This window comes from Camelus bactrianus, chromosome 18 (assembly GCF_048773025.1).
Source record: "Camelus bactrianus isolate YW-2024 breed Bactrian camel chromosome 18, ASM4877302v1, whole genome shotgun sequence".
NCBI lineage: Eukaryota > Metazoa > Chordata > Mammalia > Artiodactyla > Camelidae > Camelus > Camelus bactrianus.
Genome location: NC_133556.1, coordinates 33,791,430 through 33,816,312, shown reverse-complemented (window position 1 = coordinate 33,816,312; position 24,883 = coordinate 33,791,430). Strand labels below are relative to the sequence as shown.

Sequence of the window (24,883 nt, the reverse complement as noted above, 5' to 3'; positions counted from 1 at the left end):
AACAGTCTGGCAGTTCCTCAAAAGATATATAGAAAAACCACATGACCCAGCACTCCCACTCCTACATATACACCCAAGAGAATTGAAAACAAATCTGTCCACACGAAAATTTGTACAAGAGTGTTCATAGCAGCATTATTCGTAATAGCCTGAAAGTGGAAACAACCCAAATATCCATCCAGGGATAAATGGATAAATCAAATGTGATCTCGCCACACAAAGGAATATTATTCAGACCTAAAAAGGAGTAAAGCACTGACGTGTGGATGAACCTTGAAGGCATCATGCTAAGTGAAAGAATGCAAAGTGGTCCACACAAAGGACCACATATTGTACGATTCCATTTACATGAAATGTCCCAATAGACAAATCCATAGAGACAGGAAGTAGGTTAGTGGATGTCTAGGGTCAGGGAGGATGAAGGTTTTGGGGAGTAGTGAATTAGGGGTACAAGGTATCTTGGACCAGAGTGGAAAAGTCCTAAAGCGGCCCATGGTGATGGTTGGACATCTCAGTTCATATACTAAGGCCACTGAATTGTACACTTTAACTGGATGAATTTTATGAGATGGGAATAACATCTCAATAGGGCTGGCATAATAATTCAGTAGGGCATCAGCATTAGAAGGGTTACCAGACCATCAGAATGAATGAACACTGGCTGGGCACACCTGCAGGGCTACACTGGTGCCTACCAGGTGACCCCAGACACTGGGCAAATATGGGTTGGTCTGTTGGCTTCTCAGGCCCAGGAAGACTTGGGGTCACAAACTGGGGCCGGGTAACCTGAACACAGGAAACAGAAGCAAAATGGGGCCCAACCTGTAGGCCCCCCAAAAAGGGATTCTGAGGTGAGGATATGGGTGGAAATAGTTTACTTGGGAAGGGATCCTGGGAAGGAAAGGAAGCTGAAACAGGCAATGAGTAACCGAGGCTCAGTCCCACCTCAGGGTGAGGGAGCTGGGACGTTTATCCTCCATCATAGGGCTGCTCCTGGGGCAGAAGGAAGTGGGGAAAGGCCTGGTTGTTCCCAGCTGACACCATTATCAATTTCTTACATACCTTTATTCATGCAACCTCTGTTTCTTGAGTACCTACTATGAGCCAGGCCCTAGTAAGGGACACTGAGGAGGAAACAAACCCAGCCTGACCAAAAAAAACCTCTCACAATGAGTCTGCAGTACCCACAAGCCACATGGGAAAATCCTTCTGTTAGAATCGTGCCTCCCTGGTGGAACGGGGGACTACCTATCTGTCATCAGCACCCACGGTGCCTGAGCCCTGGGCCCCGCCCCACACCCACGCTGCAGCCCTGCCCCTCTTTTCTGATGTCCATGTGGCTGGAACGGGCAAGCATGAGCCTATCCTCTAGACAGTGGGGATTCCTTCCTCTAAAAGTGGCCAGGGTAGTATGTGGCTGCCTGGCAGGAACATCATTCACGAGGCTGGAGGAACACTTAGACCAGCTCGTTCTGGTTGGCTGGGATGGTCGTGGCTTTAGCATGCAAGTCCTGCATCCCTGGACCCCCAACCCCTCCAGGCTAGGCAAACTGGGCTGGTGGGTCACCCTAAGAACTCTGACTCTAGTTTGGACCCCATCCCTCCCACCTAAACCAGTGCTTCCCAAGCCTGGCTGCCCATTGGCATCACCTGGAGGAACTTTCAAAAAACGCTGCTGCCTGGGACCCAACTTAGACCAATTTATACAGCCTCAGGGGTGGGCTTGGGCATGGGTCTTGCGGAAAAAAAAATCTCCAGGGGATTCTAACATGCCGCAGGTTGAGAGCTCTGGGCCTGGAGAGAATGAGGCCAGTTTAGCTGGGGATGGATATCTGTCTTCTAGATCAGGTGGGAGCTGAGGAGGAGTGGACAAGGACCACTGGACTGGGGTTCAGTGGCTCATTCATTCCTCGGTTCTGTCTAGACAGCCTGTCCTGTGTTAGGTGCTGTCCTGGGGGCTGGAGATAACGGGGTTTGGGGAAGAGGACAGTTAGGACCTGCTTTCGTTCTGGTGGGGGTATGGTCACCTGCATAATTTCCAGTGAAGGTGTTCCATTGAGTGATGTGTTGAGTGAATTGGGGTCTGTGGGGTGCAGCGCTCCTGAGGCCCTGCATTCATCTCCTGTGGCTCCCGTAGCAAATTCCCACCGACTGGGTGGTTTAAAACAACAGGAATTGATTCTCTCACAGTTCTGGAGGCCGGAACTCTGAGATCAAGATGTTGGCAGAGCTGGTCCCACGCCTCTCTCCTAACTTCCGGGGGCCACGTCGATCCTTGGTGATCCTCAGCTTGTACATGCATCATTCCAGTCTCTGCCTCCATCTCCACGTGGTGTTCTCCTCTGCGTCTGTGTCTTCACATGGCCTTCTTCTCTCTCTCTGTGTCCTCTCCTCTTCTTATAAGGACACCAGTCACTGGATTTAGGGCCCATCCTGGGTAATCCAGGATGGCTTTTTTTTAAATTGAAGTATAGTTGATTTACAATGTTGCGTTAGTTTCAGGTGTACAGTATAGTGATTCAGTTATATATATATATATATTATATATATATATTCTTTTTCATATTATTTTCCATTATAGGTTATTACAAGCTATTGAATATAGCTCCCTGTGCTCTATAGTATGATCATGTTGTTTATCTATTTTATATATAGTAATGTGTATCTGCTAATCCCAAACTCCTGATTTATCCCTCCCCCTCTTTCCCCTTTGATAACCATAAGTTTGTTTTCTAAGTCTATGAGTCTGTTTCTGTTTTGTAAGTTCCTTTGTCTCATTATTTTTAGATTCTACATATAAGTGACATCATAAGATATTTGTCTTTCTTTAACTTACTTTACTTGGAATGATGATCTCTAGGTCCATCCATGTTGCTGCAAATGGCATTATTTTATTCTTCTTATGGTGGAGTAGTATTCCATTGTATAAATATACCACAACTTATGTATCTAGTCATCTGTCAATGGACATTATGTTGTTTCCATGTCTTGGCTATTGTAAATTATGCTGCTATGAACATTGGGGTGCATGTACCTTTTCAAGTTAGAATTTTCTCCAGATATATACCCAGGAGTGGGATTGCTGGATCGTATGGTAAGTGTGTTTTTAGTTTTTTGAGGAATCGCCATACTGTTTTCCAAAATATCTGCACCAAACTACATTCCCACCAACAGTGTAGGAGGGTTCCCTTTTCTCCACACCTTCTTCAGCATTTACATTTGTGGACTTTATATATATATATATTTTTTTTTAATTGAAGTATAGTCAGTTTACAATGTTATTGGTTTACAGTATAATGCTTTAGTCACATAGGAACATACGTATATTTGTTTTCATATTCTTTTTCACCATAGGTTACTACAAGATATTTAATATAGTTCCCTGTGCTACACAGTATGTAATTTGCGGACTTTTGAGTGATGGCCATCCTGACTGGTGTGAGGTGATACCTCACTGTAGTTCTGATTTGCATTTCTCTGATAATTAGCAATACTGAGCCTTTTTTTCATGTGCCTATTGGCCATCTGTATGTCTTCATTGGAGAAATGCTTGTTTAGGTCTTCTGCTCATGTTTGGATTGGGTTTTTGTTGTTGTTGTTGTTATTAAGTTGTATGAGCTGTTTATATATTCTGGAAATTAAGCCTTTGTCAGTCACATCATTTGCAAATATTTTCTCCCGTTCCGTAGGTTACCTTTTTGTTTTGTTTCTGGTTTCCTTTGCTGTGCAAAAGCTTATAAGTTTAATTAAGTCCCATTTGTTTATTTTTGCTTTTATTTCTATTGCCTGGGTAGACTGCCCTAGGAGAACATTGCTAAGATTTATGTCAGAAAATGTTTTGCCTATGTTTTCTTCTAGGAGGTTTATCGTGTCTTGTCTTATATTTAAGTCTTTAAGCCATTTTGAGTTTACTTTTGTGTATGGTGTGAGGGAGTGTTCTAACTTCACTGATTTCCATGCTGCTGTCCAGTTTTCCCAACACCACTTGCCGAAGGACTGTCTTTTCTCTGTTGTATAGTCTTGGCTCTTTTGTTGAAGATTAATTGACCATAAGAGTGTGGGTTTATTTCTGGGCTCTCCATTCTGTTCTACTGATGCATAAGTCTTGTTTTTGTGCCAATACCACGCTGTTTTGATTACTGTAGCTCTGTAGTATTGTCTGGAGTCTGGGAGAGTTATTCCTCCAGCTTTGTTCTTTTTCATAAGTATTGCTTTGACAATTCTGGGTCTGTTGTGAGTCCATATAAATTTTAGGATTATTTGTTCTAGTTCTGTGAAAGATATCCTGGGTAATTTGACAGGGATCACATTAAATCTGTAGATTACTTTGGGAAGTATGGCCATTTTAACAATATTGATTCTTCCAATCCAAGAGCATGGGCTAGCTTTCCATTTCTTTAAATCATCTTTAATTTCCTTAATCAGTGTTTTATAGTTCTCCATGTGTACACCTTTTACCTCCTTGATCAGGTTTCTTCCTCAGTATTTTATTTTATTTTTTTGATACAATTTAAAAAAGAATTGTTTCTTTACTTCCCTTTTCTGATATTTCATTGTTAGTGTAAAGGAATGAGCTGATTTCTGTATGTTAACCTTGTATCTTGTTACCTTGCTGAATTCTTTTATCAGCTCTGGTAGTTTTTGTGTGGAGCCTTTAGGGTTTTCTATATATAGTATCATGTCATCTGCATATAGAGACAATTTTACCTCTTCTCTTCCAATTTGGACCTCTTTTATTTCTTTTTCTTGTCTGATTGCTATGGCTAGGACTTTGAATACTATGTTGAATAAAAGTGGTGAGAGTGGGCATCTTTGTCTTGTTTCAGATTTTAGCAGGAAGGCTTTCAACTTTTCACCATGGAGCATTAGGTTGGCTGTGAGTTTGTCAAAAACAGCTTTTATTATGTTGAGATATGTTCCCTCTGTACTCACTGTGGTAAGAGGTTTTTTTTAAAATTATAAATGGGTGTTGAATTTTATCAAATGCTTTTTCTGCATCTTTTGAGATGATCCGTGATATTTGTCCTTTCTTTGGTTGATGGGGTGTATCACGTTGATTGATTTGCATATGTTGAACCATCCTTGTGTCCCGGGATGAATCCAGCTTGATCATGGTGTATGATCCTTTTTATGTGTTGTTGGATTCTGTTTGCTAACATTTTGTTGATAATATTTATGTCTATGTTCATCAATGATACTGGCCTGTAATTTCCTTTTTTGGAATATACCATAACTTCTTTATCCAGTCATCTGCCAATGGACATTTAGGTTGCTTACCCATCTTGGCTGTTGTAAATAGTGCTGTTGTGAACATTGGGGTGCATCAGGATGATCTTATTTCCAGACCCTTAATTACATCCACAGAGACCCTTTTTCCAAATAAGGTCATGTTCTTGGGTTCCAGGGGTTAGGACGTGGACATGTCTTTTCTGGGGCTACAAGTCAGTCTCCTACAGACACAGTGGGCAGGGAAGGCCTCTGAGCGCGTGTCTTGGTGTGAATCATTCTAGAAGCTGACTCCAAAGCAAGGAAGTAGGGGGATTGCAGGAGACAGAGAAGGGAGGTATTGAGAAGTGGACACTGGGGACTCCATCTTGCTGGGACCTTTGGGAGGCTGCATAGAACAGCCTTAGGGTGGCCCAGCCACCTGCAGGGCGACTGGGGCATTTAGACACCAATTCCTGAAACTCATTGGTGTGGGGGGCTCCTGGAGGCTTTACCAACCCACCGCTGGGCTTAGCAGCTTCTGGAGGACAGAGGAAGCCCCCAGCAGAGATTGGAAGGTGTTTGCAAATGTGGGAACCACGAGTGCCAAGAGGTCCTGGTGAGACACCAACCACGGCTGTTCTAGGAAGTGACACTTGAGCAGCCACCTGAAGGATGTGAAAGTGCCGGGCTGTGATGAGCACGTTGGGGCATGTGGAGGACACACCAGCCACCGGAGACAGCCAGGCCAAAGTCCCCGAGGCAGAAGCAAACTCCAAGGCTGGCTCCAAGAACAGCCAGGATAGAGGTGTGGCTGAAGTTGCTGGAGGAGGGGTGGCGGCAGAGGCCAGGTGGGGAAATCTCCAGGGAGAGTCATGCAGAGTCTGGAGCTGAGGTCCAATTGTGTGGACAATGGGAAGCCTTTGGAGAGTTTTGAGAAGGAGTCTAACAGGATCCAGTTACTGTTTGACAACAGTCTCACCTCGGGTGGTTTGCAGGAAGGGTGCCAAGAACAAAATGGAGAACCTGAGTTATCCAGGGTCTCACATAGCTGTGTGGCCTCAGGCCAGTGCCTTCCTGTCTCTGGGCTTCAGCTTTCCATCTGAAAAATGAAGCCAGCAAGTCAAGCCTTGTCTGCTTCAGAAGAGCATCTGCTGACTCCATCAGAGGTCCCATGAGCAGAAGTCCCTCCCAGGAGTCCCAGGCCTTCTGGTTGTGCCAGTAGCAGAAGGAGTGGTCTTGACGCAGCCCCTCAGGCAGAAGTGGCCAAGTTCAGGGTGGAGCCTTTCTCAAGGCTCAGGGTGGAGCCTCTCTGCTGCGTGGTTGGGTTTTTCCAAAAGGGAACTGAGCTCAAATTGTGAATTAAGAATGCTGTGTCCTGGAGTCAGGAAGACCCAGTGTGTCTGGGAAATGAAGACTGAGTCTCTGAGGTATCTTGGCAACGTCCAGCCAGCCCTGGGGAGGCTGGTCATCTCGTTCAGGGCTCTGGAAGGCAGGCGCTGCGGCAGATTATTCTCTGTAACCGACAACACGATGCTCGCTTAGCGTTCACGTCCGAATGTGGAGAAAGTTGGACTGGATTCTGAGAAAGCTGTGTGGCTGCAGATGCGTGGGTTTCCCTAAGCGGAGTCCAGGTGTGGTCATGTTAATGCCCTGAATCCCCATATGCCCGACGCCTCCTGGCTGCTAGCAGGTCCAGCGTTGTCCGTGGTTCTCCTCCCTAAATATATCTAAGAACCCCAAGGGTGACTACAGGTATCCAGTCACACTGGATCAAATTCAGCACTCTGGGACCCTCATTTCCCTGCCCCAGCACATCAGCTTTGGTTCATCCTTGCACATCCGCTGGCCTCAGCCACCCTCAGCGGCTAGTGGGTTTAGAGTCAGGAGTGCAGAGGGTGGGGTCAGGGCCATTTCGCTACTGCCACTGCCCGTGGAACAGGAGAGGGCACAGCTGTCCCTGGTGGTGTTGCTAGCCAAGCTGGGACTTCTAGCTCAAACCTTGACGTTCTCGCAGGTCAAGGCTGCCATCGGCAGCCAGGTCTCCGGCTCCCTCCTGGGGAAGACGTCTGCGCACGTCTCCTGGGCAGCATTGTTGCCTCCTTCTTCAGGTGATGCTCCTAGCCAGTGCTCCACGGCCAGTCTGCCTGCACCCCCAGGAACACTGAACACAAGCACTTAAGTGCCCAGGTGGCTGGGGTGGGGACCGATTTGGGCACCTTTGCTCCTGGAGCATCACTCCTCCCTGACCCCCAGCTTCAGTGCTGAGTCAAAATCACCAGTCTAGGACCCCAATTTCCTCACAGTTCTCCTCATTTCTGGCGCAGATGCTGCATTTCATGAGCTGTGTTTGAATGTCCCTGAGTGCCCAGGAGGAGTAGTTTCAGAGGTGGGGCCCTTGTTTCTCCCCGGGCTCCTCAGCTTCTCTGTAGGTGAGGCCGGCAGGTATGAGGGCTCTGCACGTCTCCATCTGCTGACAGTCCTTGAGTGCCAGCCCCGTCAGGGTCCACATAGACTGGGAGTGTGTCCACTCCTGCCCCGGCAGCTCCAGTCCAGCTCATGTGGCCTGTGTGTAGATAAAAGAAGGCACTGAGAGGCCAAGTCACACCAAGCAGGTGGGTGGCTGATGCGGGCTGAAGGTGCGGCTTTTAGTGCGCCCAGTGGATGGTGGGCAGCAGGTGCCCACATCCCTCAGATCCCTCCCCCACCTTCGTGCCCACCAGCTCCCTGTGAGCTTTCACTCCCAACAGCATCACCTGCTCCTCTTTGCTGGCACACAGCCCTCACGCTGCCAGATCCTGGTTTGCCTGTGTGTGCCCGGAACCAGAAGCGCCTGGGGATTCCTATTCCTGCTGGGAGCAGCTCTTAAACAGTGGCTGATGCATGAGGGAGTATAAATGCTTCACTCCCTCCCCGGGGTGGAGACTCTAAGTCACCCTCTGTGATGCACTGAATTGTGTCCCCCCAGCTCCCCAAATTTATCTGTTAAAGTCCTAACCCCCAGGATCACAAAATGTGACCTTATTTGGAAATAAAGTTGCAGCTGATGTAATTATTTAAGATGAAGTTATCTTCATCTGGCGTAGGGTGTGCCTTCAGTCCAACATGACTGGTGTCCTTATAAAAAGGAAATTTGGACACAGACATGCCCTTGTGAAGGTTGGAGTTATACTGTCACAAGCCTAGGAGCTGCCAGAAGCTGGGAGAGAGGCTAGAACAGGTCCTTCTCTAGCGCCTTCAGAGGGAGCAGGGACTTGTTGACATCTTGATCTTGGGCTGCTGGCCTCCAGAACTGTGAGACCAAACATTTCTGTTGTTTAAGCTGCTCGATTTGTGGTCCTTTGTTATCTCAGCCCCAGGAAGATAATACATCTTCTGTGGGACTTTGCCTAAAATCTCATGCCTGCATGGCCGTCCTCCCTCCCAGCGCGCCTCCCCTCCCAGGGACACTGCCTAATACCTCATGGTCACATAGGTCCTTGTCACCGGGCAGGGTCTGCTTCTGGGGAGTCCTACCTAAGACTGGGTTTTGAGGAGCGATGGCAAAGTTTCCAGGGGCAGACAGAGGACAGAAATGAGCAAACTGGCTGCTGGGGGCAGTGTCCCAGTCACAGCTCAGCCCCTGCCACAAGGGATGCAGACTCAACAGCACCCGAGCTTCCAGTTTCTCAAGAGAAACCAGAAATGTGGTTTCCAAAAAATTAAAGTGACATTTGATTTTTAAATGTTGGTGGTTAATTCCACGAACTCCATTTGTTTGCTCTTTTAAACTACTTGGGTCTGACCCAAACATGTCTGGGGACCAGATTTGGCCCCTGGGGCCAATGCTTTGCAACTCAGGGTCAAGGGCTTGGTCAGGACTGCACACCCCACCTTTACGTGATGAGAAGAGCTCTGGGCAGGAGGCAGGAGACCTGAGATCTACTTGAGGCTCTACCATGTGTTAGCTGTGCACCTGCTTTAAAAACCCTCTCTGAGCCTCAGTCTCCCTACCTATAAAATGGGTACTGTCTTGTACACGTTGCTCACCTCCCAGGGTGGTTGTGACTGACCTTCATGACCTTGCTGCATAATGTATTTAGCAAACAAGGCGGCAAGCAATGTTCTGAGCACGTAGTAAAAGATTAACTCTTTCATTCATCCCACCTGCCTTCGGAAGTAGGTACCACAATTATCTGCATTTCACACCCAAGAGAACTGAGGCTGAGAAGTTTAGTAACTTGCCCACGATCTTCCAGCTGATGAGTACTGGAACTGAGCCTCAGCGCCAGGCAAGCTGATGGCAGGTCTGTGTTCTTAGTCAGCGCACTTGACTGCCTCTCAGGACGCATTAAAATGCTTTACAAACTGCCTAATTTTTTTCTGTAAATAGGAAGGAGGGGCTGGATGGATGGATGGGGCCCCTTGGCCTTTTTACAGAGCTCTCTGTCAGGCGGCAGCTGCTCCAGGGAGGAACTGAGCGTGGGTTGACAGAGTGGCAAACTTTCTAATCCCGTCTGGACCGGGGCCAGCGTTGGACCCAAACAAACTGCAGGGCATTTCCTCAGCAGAGCATTTCCCGTAAGTGGCGGCTCCCTGACTGCTGGCCCTCAGATCTCCCAGGGCCTCCTTCTCCACGAAGTCTGACCCTCCAAATGGGGGCTTGGGCCAACCAGGTCTCCACTGCTTGTCCCATTCCAATCTGTGTCTGTGATGTGTGTGTTTCTGAGAAAAACCTGATCCAGGTCGAATATATTGGGGCAGGTAGCGGGGGAATCCGGGCTTCTGTCTGCCCTGACCTGAAACATCCTCTTCTGCACGATGGGCAGAGGTCCGCTGCCTGGCACAGCCCCCAGACTTGTTCATCTCTTCACTCCCTTACTCACCAAACGCATCGGACGTCCATCGGGTGCTAGTTGGATAGAAGGGGCACCTGCTCTTACAGAGATAATATCCTAGTAGGGGGATGGAGAGAAAAAGGCTGTCTAACTAATAAGAAAACAAGATCATAGAGATCATGGAAAGTGCTAGAAAGAGAACGAAACATGTCTGGATCCCAGATCCCTGGGCGGTTGGGGAAAATAAGCTGGGAGTCAGGGAAAGCCTCTTGGAGAGAGACCTCACATTTTCAGTCCTAAGAAAATCTGGAGGAGTAGGGCACTCTTGGCAGGGGAGACAGCAGGTGCAAAGGCCCTGAGGCAGGAAGGGGGATGGGGTTTGTGGAAATCTTAGAGTCAGGCCACGGTTACCAGAGCATGATGAAGTGGGAAAGGGCAGTAGGTCCCCACTCAGCAGGGCCACTGGGTGCATGGCAGTGGAGGCCACCTTCTCTATCAGGGGATGACCCAACCAGACCTACAGCTGCTGAGGGAGAGACCAGCATTATGATCTTCCAGGCACTGGACCCCTGGGAGGGACCTGCCAAGCTCCAACTGCTCCAAGAGGAGGCCAGAGCTCAAGATGGGTAACAACCCCCCCCACCCCCAGCTTCCCGAGGAGGCCCTACTGTGCAGCTGACATTTCTGCCCTTGACCCAGCCCTTGAGTGATAAGAGGTTTTCTCAGTCCTGTTTGCCGACTCCTCCACAGCCTGGCGAGATGTCAGAGTGCTTGGGAGGCCAGGCAGGACACATCAAAGCTTGGCTATCTCTTTGTCCCGTAGTCTGGAACTACCCCTCTTGGGGGAGTGCCTGGCTGGCCTAGCAAAGCCCACCCCCACCGAGTAAGGGCAGACCGGAGCAAGGGGCATGCTTCCCGCACAGACAGGCAGCGTCAGGCGCTTCAGAGAAGGAGACCTCATTGGGGGGGGGGGACGACAGAAAGGAGGGGTCACCCGGCCGGGACGCACAGTGGCAGCTGCGGGAAGGACGGGCAGCGTGCAGTTCCACCATGCCCGCACTCCACACGGGTGCGTCTGTTAATCCTCACAGCGCCCTACCAGGGAGGGGCTCGGGCCATTAGGGCCCTGCCACTGGGGAAACAGTCACACCGCAGATAAGTACGTCGCAGACCATGCCAGGCTCTAAGCCACACGAACGTTCTGCTCCTTATCCTGCGGGACAAGGGCAGCGGGCACAAAGGGTTAAGTAGTGAGTGGCGGGGAGGGTGTGTGTGATCAGACCTGGGGCTGGAAAAGGCCCCGAGCTGCCCGCGTCCCCTCATCAGACACAGGGAAAGCAGCAGACCCAGGCCTGTGATTTTCAGGCCAACAGCCACTTCTCACCCTCAGGCTGGCCTTCCCCCTAGTCCCTAAGAGTTGCCCGTTGGGCACCTGGCAATGGTCCCATGTCCCCTCCAGGTTGCGCTGTCAGATCTAGCAAGTAAAAATAAGAAAGCCTGGTGAAACTGAACTTGAGGTAAGCAGCTTTTTAGTATAAGTATGTCCCATCCACTACTTGGGACAGACTTGAACTAAAAAATGATCAGTTGTTTAGCTCAAATTCAAATTTACCTGGTGTCCTGTATTGCAGCTGACAACCCTATGGCTTCAGGCCAGGCTGCATCCAGGCCCCTGAGGCCCGGGGCTCCCACACACATGCCCCTGTGCCTCTCACCTTCCTGCTTCCCCACAGAAGCTGCACCCGCTTCACAGGGCTCCTCCCGTCTGACCCAGGGAGAAGGGCCCTGTCCTTCTCCACACCGGCAGCCATGGCAGGTGCCCAGGAAGGCAGAGCAGAGGGCCCAGGGAGGAAGTTGGGTCCCTCCTGTGGGCTGCCCTCGGGGTCCCCATCCACCTTGCCAGGGGCAGGCAGTGCACCAGGTGAGCCCTGGACTTCTTCCCAGAGGGACCTCAGCTGTGCCTGGGCCTCTGTTTCCCCACCTGTGAGATGGGTGAGATTCACTGCCCTGCACACTCCTGGGTCCTTCATTTACGTGCTTATCCACCTCCTCTCTGTCTGAGTCTAGACAGAGGTTTCTACCCTCACTGAGCTGAGATTCTAGTTAAGAGAGAACAAGAATGACTAAACAGGGCCAGCAGAAGAAAAGAGTTAGGCGGGACCTGAAAGGTCTGTTGAGAACTCAAACAGAGCAAAGGTGTGGAGACAGTGGTTGGGTGGGACGTTGTGGGGGAGGTCAGGAAGGGTGGCTCGGAGCCTTACGTCTTCAGCCCTGTGAAAAATCGGTGTGAGTGCTGGGGAGCACTGAAGCAGAAGAAACAGCACATGCAAAGGCTCTGAGGAAGGAAGGACCCGGATGTGTTGTGATGATGGCTGCAGTCTGGCCGGCATACAGTAGCAGAGTGAGTCTCCGAGCCAGCTGGTTCTGCCCTGCAAAGCCTTATGGGCCAGGGTGGGAGTTGGGGTCCACCTGATGGGAGGTGGAAGGTGGGGGCCTCTGCTGAGGACAGAGACCCAGTCACCTGCTCCCACCTCTGCACAGGGCAGGATACAGCTGTGGCTGCAGAGGTGGGAGGGGTGAGAGGGCCCTGTGTTATCTGAGTGGAAAGATTAAGAGGGCCGTGGGAAAGTTCTGTTTGTTGGGGATGCTCTGGTCTCTCTGACAACATTCCTGTAACCATTTGCAGATAAGGCCCAGCCCTGGCTACTTACTTGGCACCCTGGCTCTGTCCCAGCCCCTCCCTTGCCGTGATATTTCTTTGGTAAGTCAGCTGCCCCTGCGGGTGGGCTGGAGTGGGGTGGCCCACTTGGCTGCCTGCAAATGTGAGGTCTCCCGCCCCAGGGAGACAACAGAACACAGACCACGGGAAGATGCAAAAGGCAGAGGGCCTGGGTCCCCCACAAACACATCGCTGGAGGAGAGCCGGGGAGAGGAAGCTTCCGGTTTGGAGAGATTGAGCTGTGTGTTAATCACGGATAGAGGGTCGACCTCATTGGGATGCGACTCAAACTAACTGTTCTGAAATAAAAATATTTATGAGACCACTGGGAAATGAATGCTGATGGGGTTTGGGATAAGATCACTGATGCTAAGGATTACTAGTCGCTTTTTTTAAGGCGTGATGATGACACCGCAGCTTTTAAAAATTGAGATATAATTTAAATACCATAAAATTCACCCTTTTAAAGTGTAATGTGTAGTGATTTTCAGGATATTCCCAAAGTTGGGCAGTCTTCACCACTATCGAATTCCAGAACATTTTCATCACCCCCAAAAGCAACATCGTACTAATTACCAGTCACTCCCTAGGCTCCCAGCAACTACAAATCTACTTCCCGTCTCTATGGATTTGCCTGTTCTGGGCTTCTCATATGAATGGAATCAGACAGCGTGCGGCTTTTTGCATCTGGCTTCTTTCACTGAGCATGATGTTTGCAAGGTTCACCCGCGTTGTAGTGTGTATGGGCATTTCAGTCCTTTTTATTGCCGAGGATTTTTCGTCGTAAGGATATGGTGCATTTTGCTCATTCCTTCATCAGCTGACAGACATCTGGGCTGTTTCTAACTTTAGGCTGTTGTGAATGATGCTGCTATGAACATTTCTGTGCAAGGTTTTTTTAGTGAAAAGATTTTCAGTTCTCTTGGGGATATACCTGGGAGTAGAATTCCTGTGGCTTTTTTTCAAGAGTCCATTTTTAGAGCTACATATCAAAATATTAGAGTGAAATGATAAAATGCTGGGGTTTGCTTCAAAATCATACGGAAAAAGGAAGCAGGGAATGTATTGATGCAAAAAGACAGGCTGTGTGAGCTGAATTTGGAAGCAGGGCAAGTGCATCAGGGTTTATTACGCTGTTTTTATCTGTTTAAATTTGGGCATAAACGTTCTTTTTGAAATTAAGGCTCAGTTCAGAAGGGCTTCCCTGTCCCCCTTTTTGAATTCCCACCCAGTCACTCTCTAGTATAGAAATATAACATGATATGGTATCACTTATGTGGGGAATCTAAAGAAAGACACAAATGAACTTATTTACAAAACAGAGGCAGTCTCACAAACATAGAAAACAAACTAGGGGGGAAGAGGGTGGGAAGGTATAAGCTGGGAGACCGAGATGTGCAGATACTAACTACTATATGTAAAATAGATAAACAACAAGGTCCTACCGTATAGCACAGGGAACTATATTTAATATCTTGTAGTAACTTATAATAGAAAAGAATATGAAAACAAATATATGTATACGTACGTCTGACTGAAACATTGCACTGCACACCAGAAATTGACACAACATTGTAAACTGACTATACTTCAATTAAAAAAAAATTAACAAAAAAGAAACGTAATGTGAACCACATGCGTCACATTAAATTTTCTAGTAGCCACATCTAAAAAAGTAAAAAGAAACAGGGCAAGTTGATTTGTACTTTAACCCCATATATCCAAAACATGATCATTTTAATATGTGAGCAATTTAAAAATTATGAGAAGACATTTTACATCCTTTTCTCCTACTAGGACTTCAAACCCCGAATACTGACAGAATATCTCCATCTGGTCTCGCTCTATTTCAAGGTCTCCATAGTGACTCCTGGCTCCCAGATTGGATAGGGCAGCTCCGTTTGGAGTATTTACTGCAGTTTTCAAATGCTCTTGTGACTTCTTTTTTGACTTGGTTGTTTTAGTCCGTCTACAACTAGAGCATTGGCCCATAGAGGGCAAACACTTTCTGTGTCTCACTAAATACCGTGTCCCTGTGTCTAGACCAGTGAATCCAGCCCAGAGCAGGTGAGGAGCGAGCAAGCAGAGAACTGAGGAGTGTGCAGGGCAGTGAATCTCACCCATCTCACAGGTGGGGAAACAGAGGCCCAGGCACAGCTGAGGTCCTTCTGGGAAGAAGTCCAGGGCTCACCTGGTGCACTGCCTGCCCCTGGCAAGGTGGATGGGGACCCCGAGGGCAGCCCACAGGAGGGACCCAACTTCCTCCCTGGGCCCTCTGCTCTGCCTTCCTGGGCACCTGCCATGGCTGCCGGTGTGGAGAAGGACAGGGCCCTTCTCCCTGGGTCAGACGGGAGGAGCCCTGTGAAGCGGGTGCAGCTTCTGTGGGGAAGCAGGAAGGTGAGAGGCACAGGGGCATGTGTGCAGGAGCCCCGGGCCTCAGGGGCCTGGATGCAGCCTGGCCTGAAGCCATAGGGTTGTCAGCTGCAATACAGGACACCAGATAAATTTGAATATGAGCTAAACAACTGATCATTTTTTAGTTCAAGTCTGTCCCAAGTAGTGGATGGGACATACTTATACTAAAAAGCTGCTTACCTCAAGTGCAGTTTCACCAGGCGTTCTTGTTTTTACTTGCTAGATCTGGCAGCGCAATTTGGTGCTGGCACAATCTAGCCAGCCCGACCCCTCCTGCCTCCCCTGGCCAGCTGTATTAGTCCACATCAAGCCTCTGCCTTCTGGTCTAGGGCTCCCAGGATCCTGTCTTGGGGAGAGGGCCATACATGGTCCTCTGTCCTGGCTGCCATGTGTTCTGGGTGCATGCAGAGTGGCGCCCACAGTTGGTGCTTGGGAAGCTGCTAACGGGGCTGGATATGCAGCTCCTGTCTCCCCATTAAGGCAGGTGTCCTCGAGCAGAAGGAAGAACTCTGGCGTGAGGCTCAGGTCCTGTGTGCAGCCAGCCCCCAGGGATTCCTTGGACCCCAGACCCCTCTGATGACTGCAGCCAGTTTCACCAGGGCCACTGTTTCTTGAGCCCCTACTCTGAGGAGAACATTTCACATGTTTTCTCTAGTCCTTATATCAACCCTGCCAGGTGAGGGGACGTGCAGTCCCATTTTATAGGTGTGAAGACTGAGGCCGGAGAAGTGAAGTCCCCTGCCCAAGGCTACCCAGCCTGAGAGTGGTGGAGCAATGTTCCCAGCCAGGGCCGCCTGACTCCTGAGGTTGACATCTGAGGGCCATCCAGAGGCCAGTGGCTGCCTTAAGCCTGGAGCCCCTTCCCTTGAGTTGTTCTGGCTTCAGGGCTGGAAGCCACCCTACAGGGATCAGAGATGGGGCTGCTTCTCAAAGGTCTGTTCCTCAAGGCCCTCCTAGGCCACAACCAGCTGAGGATCCAGTGACCATATTCAGTGGCACCAATGTAAGGCGGGAAGGTCAGGGTTTCCCAAAAGTCTCTGGACCCAGGAACTTCCCAGGACTAGCCCTGGAGTTTCAAGAGGCCTGGAGTGGGGTCTTGGAGTCTGCATTTAACCAGCAGCCCCAGGAGAAACCACTATAGCTGGTTTCAAAGCCAATGATGAATTCTTTGCAGACTCCTCAGGTTCTCAGACTGCTCCCCAGACCCTGCAGAGAGCCATCCTGGTATGTGCAGACGGAGGGTGCTTTCTCCTGGGAAGGGAATGCCAGAGGCCCCAGATGTGGCCCCAACCCCTGTACCCTCAGCTTGTGCCCCCTGAGGACAGCTCAGGAGGGAAGAGTGGCGTGTGACCTCCACACAGTGGGAGCTGGGGTTATGCTCCAGGTATCCCCAGCTCGGTGGCTGAGAATGACAGTTTGTCCCCAAATGGGGCTTCCAAGGGGGGTTTCCTACCTCCTCACCCCCATGGGGACTCTCTGAGCCCCAACTTACCAGATACCAACAGCTGGTGATTCTCAGAGGAAAAGTCCCTAAATGTTCTGTAACGGCTTCTCACCTCCACCTGCCCTCTGCTGTGGCCCCTTTCCACCCCTCCCCATATTATCTGTCCCAGGCAGATGGGTCCCAGCAGGAGAGGCGAGCTTAGGGCACCCCAGCCTCTCAGTGTGACATGCTTTTGTGCCTGGAGCCAGCTTTGGGCTGGAAGAGCCAACAGGCTTTTCTAGGAAGCCATGCTTTGGTGGTTTATATCCTTACAATTCAAAGAGTGGTCCAGAGGCCTGCAGAATCAGCATCACCCGAGTGCTTGCTAGAGATGCAGTGTTTCAGGCCCTGGCCAGATCCCCTGACTGCTGAAGATGGCATCCTGTCCCCAGGAGAAAGTATATTCTCCCTCCACACACACCTGGCAGACCGTTTGTGGGATCAGATTAGGGAATGGGGTGGGGGTGGAGGAGGCCCGTCTAGGGCCCAGAGCTTAGGTACGTCCGTCCTCTGCTCCCTACCCCTTTCTCCACCTGGGCACACCCCAGGCAGCCACTCCTGTGAGGGCCCGCAGTGGACCAATTGTGTCAGGATCTTGTGGACCCCTGGCCCTTTTCTGGGTCACCAGGGATGGCGCATAGATCCCTATTGCCCATGGCAGAAGGGCAAAGGCCAGGACTAGGGGCCTTGGCATCTAGACTCTCGGCCCTCTGCCCCTGGGTGGGTGGCCAGGAGGAGGAGAGTGCAGAAAGAAGAAGGGAAAAACTTTCAGGTGGCAAGCCTTTTTTCCTGGGAGATACCTGGAAAGGCCTTTACATCCAGAAACAGTACTATTCCCGCTAAGAATAGTTGTTTTGTGCTCAATATGTGTCTGGTACCCAGATGCGTGCAGATGTCAAGCCGTGGCTGCAGCAGATTCATGGGTTTAAAACACAATCCGCGGTCCCACTCCAGGTCTTCTGAATCTCCAGCGTGGGGCCTGGGAGACTGCGTTTAATGTGGGCCCTGGGGAATTCTTGAGCTCAGAGCTTCTGAGGAAACACTGACCTTTTCTGAGCCCTGAATGAGGCTGCCCAGCACTGACATTCATTCATTCGTTCATTCGTTTATTTGATGTTTACGGAACATCCACCGCATTCACTGACCCACCCGCTCTATTCCCCTCAGGATCACTGGTCACGGTTCCCGAGTCCGCCTCTGAGCCCTAATCGTCCCCTCCCTGCTGCCGTTCTGTCTTCGCCCTCCATCCCTCCAATTGGCGTCAGCTCTTTCTCGCCTAGGCTTGGTCCCCAGGGAGCTCGGTGGACGGGAGACCCTCCCAAGCCCCGCCCTCGCCGGGGCAGCCGAGCCCACCTCCCCAGCCCGCGACTGCGCTCTGGGCCCCGCGCGCCCCGCCCCCACCGGCGTCCTGCGCTGAAGCTGCTTGGAGGGGCTCAGGCTTCGACCGCATCGCTCCGGTTGCCGCTGCCCGCCGCCGGGCATCCCAGCCCTTCGGCGGAGGGGCGGAGCCGGAGGCTGGGGTGTGGGCTCCAGGTGGGCTCTGGGAAGGATGAAGCAGGTAGGACCGCGGGGATGCTGGGGATGGAAGGGTGGTGGCAAGGACAAGAGAGGCCTGCGGGAGCGCTGGGAGAAGCGGGGAGGGGGAGAGGTGTGCGAGCCTGGGCTTGGGCCTCGCAGGACCCCAAATGGGCCGGAGGGTGGAGAAGGCCGAAGGGGAGGCGTCCCGTTAGCAGAGAGGGTTAGGGCGGAAGGGCCTGTGCACCGCAGAGAGATCTTTCACCTGCCTTTTGTGTACCCCAGGCCCTGGTGGACGATACTGAGGATGTGTCCCTGGACTTTGGCAACGAAGAGGAGCTGGCCTTTCGGAAAGCCAAGATCAGGTGTGTTGGGACTGCGCGATAGGCAAGCATCTCCCAAAGCTGCAACTTAGTTTATTCACATTCATTCACCCACTCATTCAGTCATTCCTTCAGAATGTATTGAGTATGTGGCCTGTGCCAGGCATGGGGCTAGGGACACACCCTGGACAGATCAGACAAGGACCTGCCCTCCTGGAGCCTTGTAGTCTCCAAGGAGAGGGGACAACGTTGAACAGGCAAACGAAGATGTTAACAAGACAATTAGCGTGAGGAGAGTTGAGGATAAAATCAACAAGGTGATGAAAGAGAAAGTAATTGGCAGAGGCTGGCTGCCTTAGTGCAACCAGGGAGGGCCTCTCAGAGGAGGTGAATTTCAGCTGAGCCCTGAATGATTACAAGCAGTCAGCCTTGGGAGACTGGAGGAAGCATTCCAAGCAGAGGGAATAGTAGGTCCAAGGGCTGGAGGCTGTGATGGAAGGTCAGAGAAAAGCCTTTGCGTTTGGAGGGTCGCAGGGGAGGGGAGAGGGTTTGGCAGGAGGCTGGAGAGGTGGACAAGGGCTTGAATTTTTATTCTTATCCCTGTTTCAGCTGCAGCCAGACAGACATAGTATTGGCTTAAAACAACAGAAACTTATTCTCTCACAGCTCTGGAGGACAGAAGTCCAAAATCAGTTTTATTGGGCTGAAACCAAGGTGTGCATTGGACCACACTCCCTTTGGAGGTTCTAGGGGAAAATCTGTTCCTTGCCTTGTCCAGCTTCTGCTGGCCAAAGGGCTCTTCATCCTTGAGGCCAGCTGTAGCATCTTCCAATATCTCTGTTCCATTTTCACATTGCATTTTCCTCTGTGTCAAATCTTCCTCTGCATTCATCTTATAGGATTATTTGTGATTGCATTTATGGCCCACCCGTATTATCTTCCCATCTGAAGATCCTTCGCTTAATCGTACCCACAAAGTCCCTTTTGCCGTATCTGGTAACATTCACAGGTTCTAGGGATGACTGTTGATTGAGAAGCCATTATTCAGCTTACCATAATGACCAATGACTGGCTTTAGGGAAAAACACCGTAAGAGAACAGGTATCCCGGGAAAGAATTTTCTAGAACATCTAAACTCATTATATATTCAGTCGTTACTGAGCACCTCCTGTATGCCCAGCTCTGGGCTGGTGGCTGGGGATACACAGTATACAGGACACGCCCCATTTCCATGGAGTTACTTGGTCTGGGCAGGGATGGTCAGCCTCGACACTGCTGACAATTTGGGCCAGATACCTCTTTGCTGTGGGCTGTTCTGTGCCCTGTAGGATGCGTGGCAGCATCCCTGGCCTCTCCGCACCAGATGCCAGTGGCGCCCCACTAGTAATGCCTGCAGACACTGCCAGATGTTCCCTGGGAGGCAGACTTGCCTGCGGTTGAAAGCTAGTGGTGTAGTGATGCCCATGGCTGTTATTATTCAGTGCTTTAAAGGCAGTGATCGGCAAAAGCTGGGGCGCTTATCCTGGCTGGCGGAGGAAGTGGCTTCCAAGCTGATACCTGAAGGCTGGGTAGGAGTTAGCTAAGGGAAGCGTGGAGGGGTGTCACGTGTAAAGGCTTAAAGGTGAGATTATGAGTTTAGGGAGCTGAGACTGGTTTACTGGGAAGTAGTCTGAGCAGAGGCTGGGCCACACCCAGCAGGGCTTATAAGTGACGTTCTGGTGCTGTGCTGTCCTCCAGGACGTGTGGGAATGTACTACATCTGTGCTATCCAGTGTGGTAGCCACCAGCCACATGTGGCTGTTGAACTCTTGATATGTGGCTAGTGTGACTAAGGGACAGAGATTTGGATATTTTTAATTTTAATTGCCCAGGTGGCTACCATATTGGACAGTGCAGTCCTAGAGCTGGGTTTTCATGGGGCAGTGACATGGTCGGAATTGCAGGATGGAGGGTGGACTGTAGAGGCAGAAGGGAGCAGAAGTTGGCAGCTTGGACCAGGGCATTGGCAGGGGTGATGGAAGGAACTGGAGGGGCCCATAGGCACAGAGGAGGCAGACTGATCCGACCTTGGTGATGATCAAGATGTGGTTTGTGGGTGGGGATAGTCAAGGGTGCTGCCCAGGCTTCTGGCCTCGTAACCCAGCCCTTATGGGGGGAAGATGTTGAGCCCAGGGTTGCCTTTGTTGGGTTGTGGTGGAATGTTTTAATGGCCAGGTTTGGTGGGCGGCTGCGAAAAGAGGCTGGGAGCTCCGGGGAGGTCATCTGGGAGGCAGCAGCCCATGGACCTGTGTGTGTCTGAGAGCTGCCGATCCCAGAATCCTCTGGAGCAGATTTCTGGTCCAGCCCTGGACCTACTTAACCAGGGCACAGGGGATGGGCCGGGGAATTTCATATAGCATCCCTAGTTGATTCCGATGCTCAAGACTGTAGAGAAGGCTCTAAATCCTGAGCATAAATGAAGTCACCCAGTTAGCAGGATGGAAAGGGGGTTTGTAACTGGGACCCGTGGATGGACTTCACAGGGTCCAGGAACCCTCTGGAAACTATTATCTAGGTTTCATATGTGTGCTGCTTTAGGAAAAGGACTCAAACTTTAATTACATTATCAAATGGGTCCATGATCCAAACAAGTTGAGAATCACTACTGTAGGGTGAGAATTGATATTTGTAAATTCCACGTTGAAACAGATTCCAGGTTGACTTTGAAGGGAGGTGAAATTATGGAAGGGGCCCTATTAACAGGAGTCTGGGATATCGGGGCCATTTCTTCCTTTGCCACTTGCTGGCTTTGTGATTTTGAGCCATGTTCTCCTTGCCTTTATTGAGCCTCCATTGACCTATCTGTAAAATGGGGCAGCTGTACCAACCTGACCTCACCACGTGGTTGCTCTACAGTTTGTTCAGTACATATTTATGCAACATCTGTGTACAAGTGCTGGCTAAGCCCTGGGGTTAGAGACCTGGTCCCTGCCCTTCCTGTCCCTGGTTCCAGGTCAGTGAGGTGCAGCGTGGTGGGGAGGGCACCTTGCAGGATCAGTGGAGGATGATACAGCACACCGGGGCAGGTGGAGGAACTGTTGGTTATGTGCCGCTGTGTGTGTGTTTTCCCCTTTTCTATTTTACTTTTTTTAATTGTGCAAAAAAACCCACAACATAAAATTTAACATTTTAACCATTTTTAAGTGGACAGTTCAGTAGCACTAAATATATTCGTGTTTTTGTAAAACAGATCTCCAGAACTTTTTCATCTTGAAAGTCTGAAACTGTGTCCCCATGAAACACCAATTCTCCACCTCCCCCTTACCCCAGCTCCTGGCAATCATCCTTCTTCTTTAAGGGTCTCTCTGAATTTGGCAACTTTAGCTCCCTCATGTAAATGGAATCATAGAGCATTTGTCTTTTTGGGACTGACTTATTTCACTTAACCTCAAAGTTCATCCATGTTGTAGCATGAGGCAGAATTTCCTTCCTTTTAAAGGCTGAATAATATTCCATTGTATGTATTTAGCTCATTTTGTTCATCCATTCATCTGTCAAGGGACACTTGGGTTACTTCCACGTTTTAGCTCTTGTGAATAGCACTATGAACATGGATGTGCAAATATCTTTGAGACCCTGCTTTCAGTTCTTCTTGATATATTCCCAGAAGTGGAATTGCTGGGTCATATGGTAATTCTATATTTAATTTTTTGAGGAACTTCCATACTATTTTCCCTAACAGTTGTACCATTTTATAATCCTGTCAGCAATGCACGGGTTTCCAGTTTTTCTACGTCCTCACCAACACTTGTCATTTTCTGGGTTTTTTTCATAGTAGCCATCTTGATGGATGTGTGGTGGTATCTCATTGTGGTTTTGAATGACATTTCCCAAGTGATTAGTGATGTTCAGCATATCTTCATGTGCATGTTGGCCATTTGTATATCATCTTTGGAGAAATGTCTATCCAAAATCCTTTGTATATTTTAAAATTGTTATTAGATTGTTTGTTGTTCAGTTGTAGGCGTTCTTTATATATTCTGGATATTAACCCCTTATGAGGTGTATGATTTGCAAATATTTTCTGCAGTTCCATATGTTGCCTTTACACTCTATTGATTGTGTCCTTTGATGCACAGATTTTTTTTAAATTTGATGTAGTTCCATTTACCTATTTTTCCTTTTGTTGTCTTTGCTTTTGGTGTCATGTTGTGCATGTATATGTTTTTATTGAACTATTATTCATGTATCATAAATTCACCCTTTTAAAATATACAGTTCAGTGTGGTTTTCAGTATTTTCACAAGGTTGCACAACCATCATCTCTATCTAGTTCCAGAATTTTTCATCACCCCAAATGGAAGCCATGTACCCAGTAAGTAGTCACTTCCCATTTCTCCTCTCCCCCAGCCCCTGGAAACCACTAATCTACTTTCTGTCTCTATGAATTTGCCTACTCTGGACATTTCATATACAGGGGATCATACAATATGTGGCCTTTTGTCTGCTTCTTTCGCTGAGCATCATGTTTTCAAGGTTCATCCTTGTTTTGGCAGATCCTTCAATACTTTTTATGGCTGAATAATATTTCATTGGGTGGATAGAGTACATTTTCTTTATCCTTCATAAGTTGACAGACATTTGAGCTGCTTCTGCTTTTTGCTTCTTGTAACTAATGCTCTTATGAACGTTCATGTATGAGTTGATGTGTGAACATATGTCTTCCATTCTCTTGGGCATAAACCTAGGAGCAGAATTGCTGGGTCATATGGTAACTCTGTGCTTTAGCAATGCTGTATTGCAGAGCAACTTATAGTGAGTACTCTGGGCTTCCAGCTGTCTTGGGGAGCAGGGGGAGCCTGGATTCAAGGTCAGGCAGATCCCAGGTTTGAATCTTGGTTCCATCATTCCCCAGCCAACTAACTGTGGTTGTGGGTTCGACCTGGCAGACAAGCCTCCCAAGACACAAAGAGGCTTTCATATAGAACTGTGTACTTGGCTCTCTGGAAGGATGCAAGGCAGTGAGGCTGCATCTTCATCTCAGAGAGGGAGCCAGCCTCTACCCTCACACACAGCTTCTTTTCCTCTGTTACTATGTGGGCTGTGTTGAGCTCTCAGGAACAAGAGTCCAAGTGCTGTGTGAGTCACCTGGAGGTGGAGAAGCTTCGGCTGTATTTCCTGCTAATGTTTTCTATGACCCTGTACACTGAAGTCCAAGGTCTGCCTTCCAGCTCACAGTTTCTCCAACTCGGGGAATTGAGGGGGCAGGTTCCACGCACGAACAGGCAGATACGACACCTCCGTGGGATACCCAGGTCATCCCCAGGCAAGCCTGATGTTAACCTTTCACTCACAGTGACCTTGAACAAGTCAGGGCACCTCCAGAGCCCCCATTTTCTCATCTGTAAAATGGGGACGATATTAGCTCCATCATAAGTTTGTGTAAAGGGAGGACTAAATTGGGTGAATGTATACAGTGAATCCAGTGGGACCCCTGACACCTTATCCTTCATAAATGGTACCCTTTAAAAATCTGACCATAAGGATAACTTCTGTGTCCTGACTCTGGGCAGGGCCCAAGTGGAGTCATGTCCACAGTTGCAACAGGACATTGCCCTGGGGTTGTCCCTGGAGCTGGAGACTGTCCATGCTGTGGGAAGTTCTGTTTATGCTTTCGAGGCACTGTCTTCACAAAATGCATATGGACCCAAAGGTTGTGTTTTCCAGTGGATTCCCTCCCAGTGTTGGGGATCGACTCTTGCTCCAGGCAGATTTATCGGATCTGACTTTGGTCTTAGTTTTCAGGGCTGGTTTGTTGGTGGGGCTTGGTCGTTGTTCCCTGGTTGGTCCTCATTCAGCCCAGTGGGCATCAGATTGAGGGGAGCTGGCTGTCCTCTGGTCTCAGGGGCCACAGGGAGTCCATGTTAGTGGGGCCGGGTCCTGAGGCAGAAATCATGGGGAATCAGAACTAACCCTGCAAATCCCCAACTCGCCTGTCAGGTAGAATAGCGTTTTGTCTTTCAAGAAGTCTTCTATCTTCCATCTATTCATCTTCCCATGTTGGGTACAAAAGCTGTTCCTCAAAACAAGCTGCAGATGAAGGTATTGGCTGCTCTTTAAGGGAAGTTATATTGAATGAAAAATAATGGCAAACTCTTACCTATCACTTACTGTATGTGGGCACCGTCCTAAGGGCTTTACTCATAAAATTCATTTAACCTGTATTACAAATCTATGAAGTAGGTACTGTGATTTTTATCAATTTCAAGATTAAAGAAATTGAGGGAAAGAGTCGAGGGATTGGCCCGATGTCACACAGCTGTTAAGTTGCAGGGTGGGGATCTTAGCCTTTAGATCTGGCTCTGGAGTTGCATCTTACATGACGCTGTGCTTAGGGGAGCAGGCGCTCACGCAGGGAGAGACCCTC

At 49.4% G+C, this 24,883-nt stretch overlaps 1 protein-coding gene across 3 annotated transcripts in view; it reads left to right on the top strand.

Annotated features, from left to right (window-relative positions):
* The window catches only part of TVP23A (trans-golgi network vesicle protein 23 homolog A), a 54,510-nt gene that overhangs the window by 5,154 nt on the left and 24,473 nt on the right, over window positions 1-24,883 (top strand). For 2 of the 3 annotated variants that reach the window (XM_045520523.2, XM_074346777.1), the window contains exons 2-3: window positions 17,807-18,197; window positions 18,440-18,519. In XM_045520523.2, the coding sequence (XP_045376479.1) occupies window positions 18,189-18,197; window positions 18,440-18,519 (89 nt within the window). In that variant the 5' untranslated portion in view covers window positions 17,807-18,188. The remainder of the gene's footprint in view (window positions 1-17,806; window positions 18,198-18,439; window positions 18,520-24,883) is intronic. The other variant, XM_010960740.3, reaches the window with a different exon arrangement.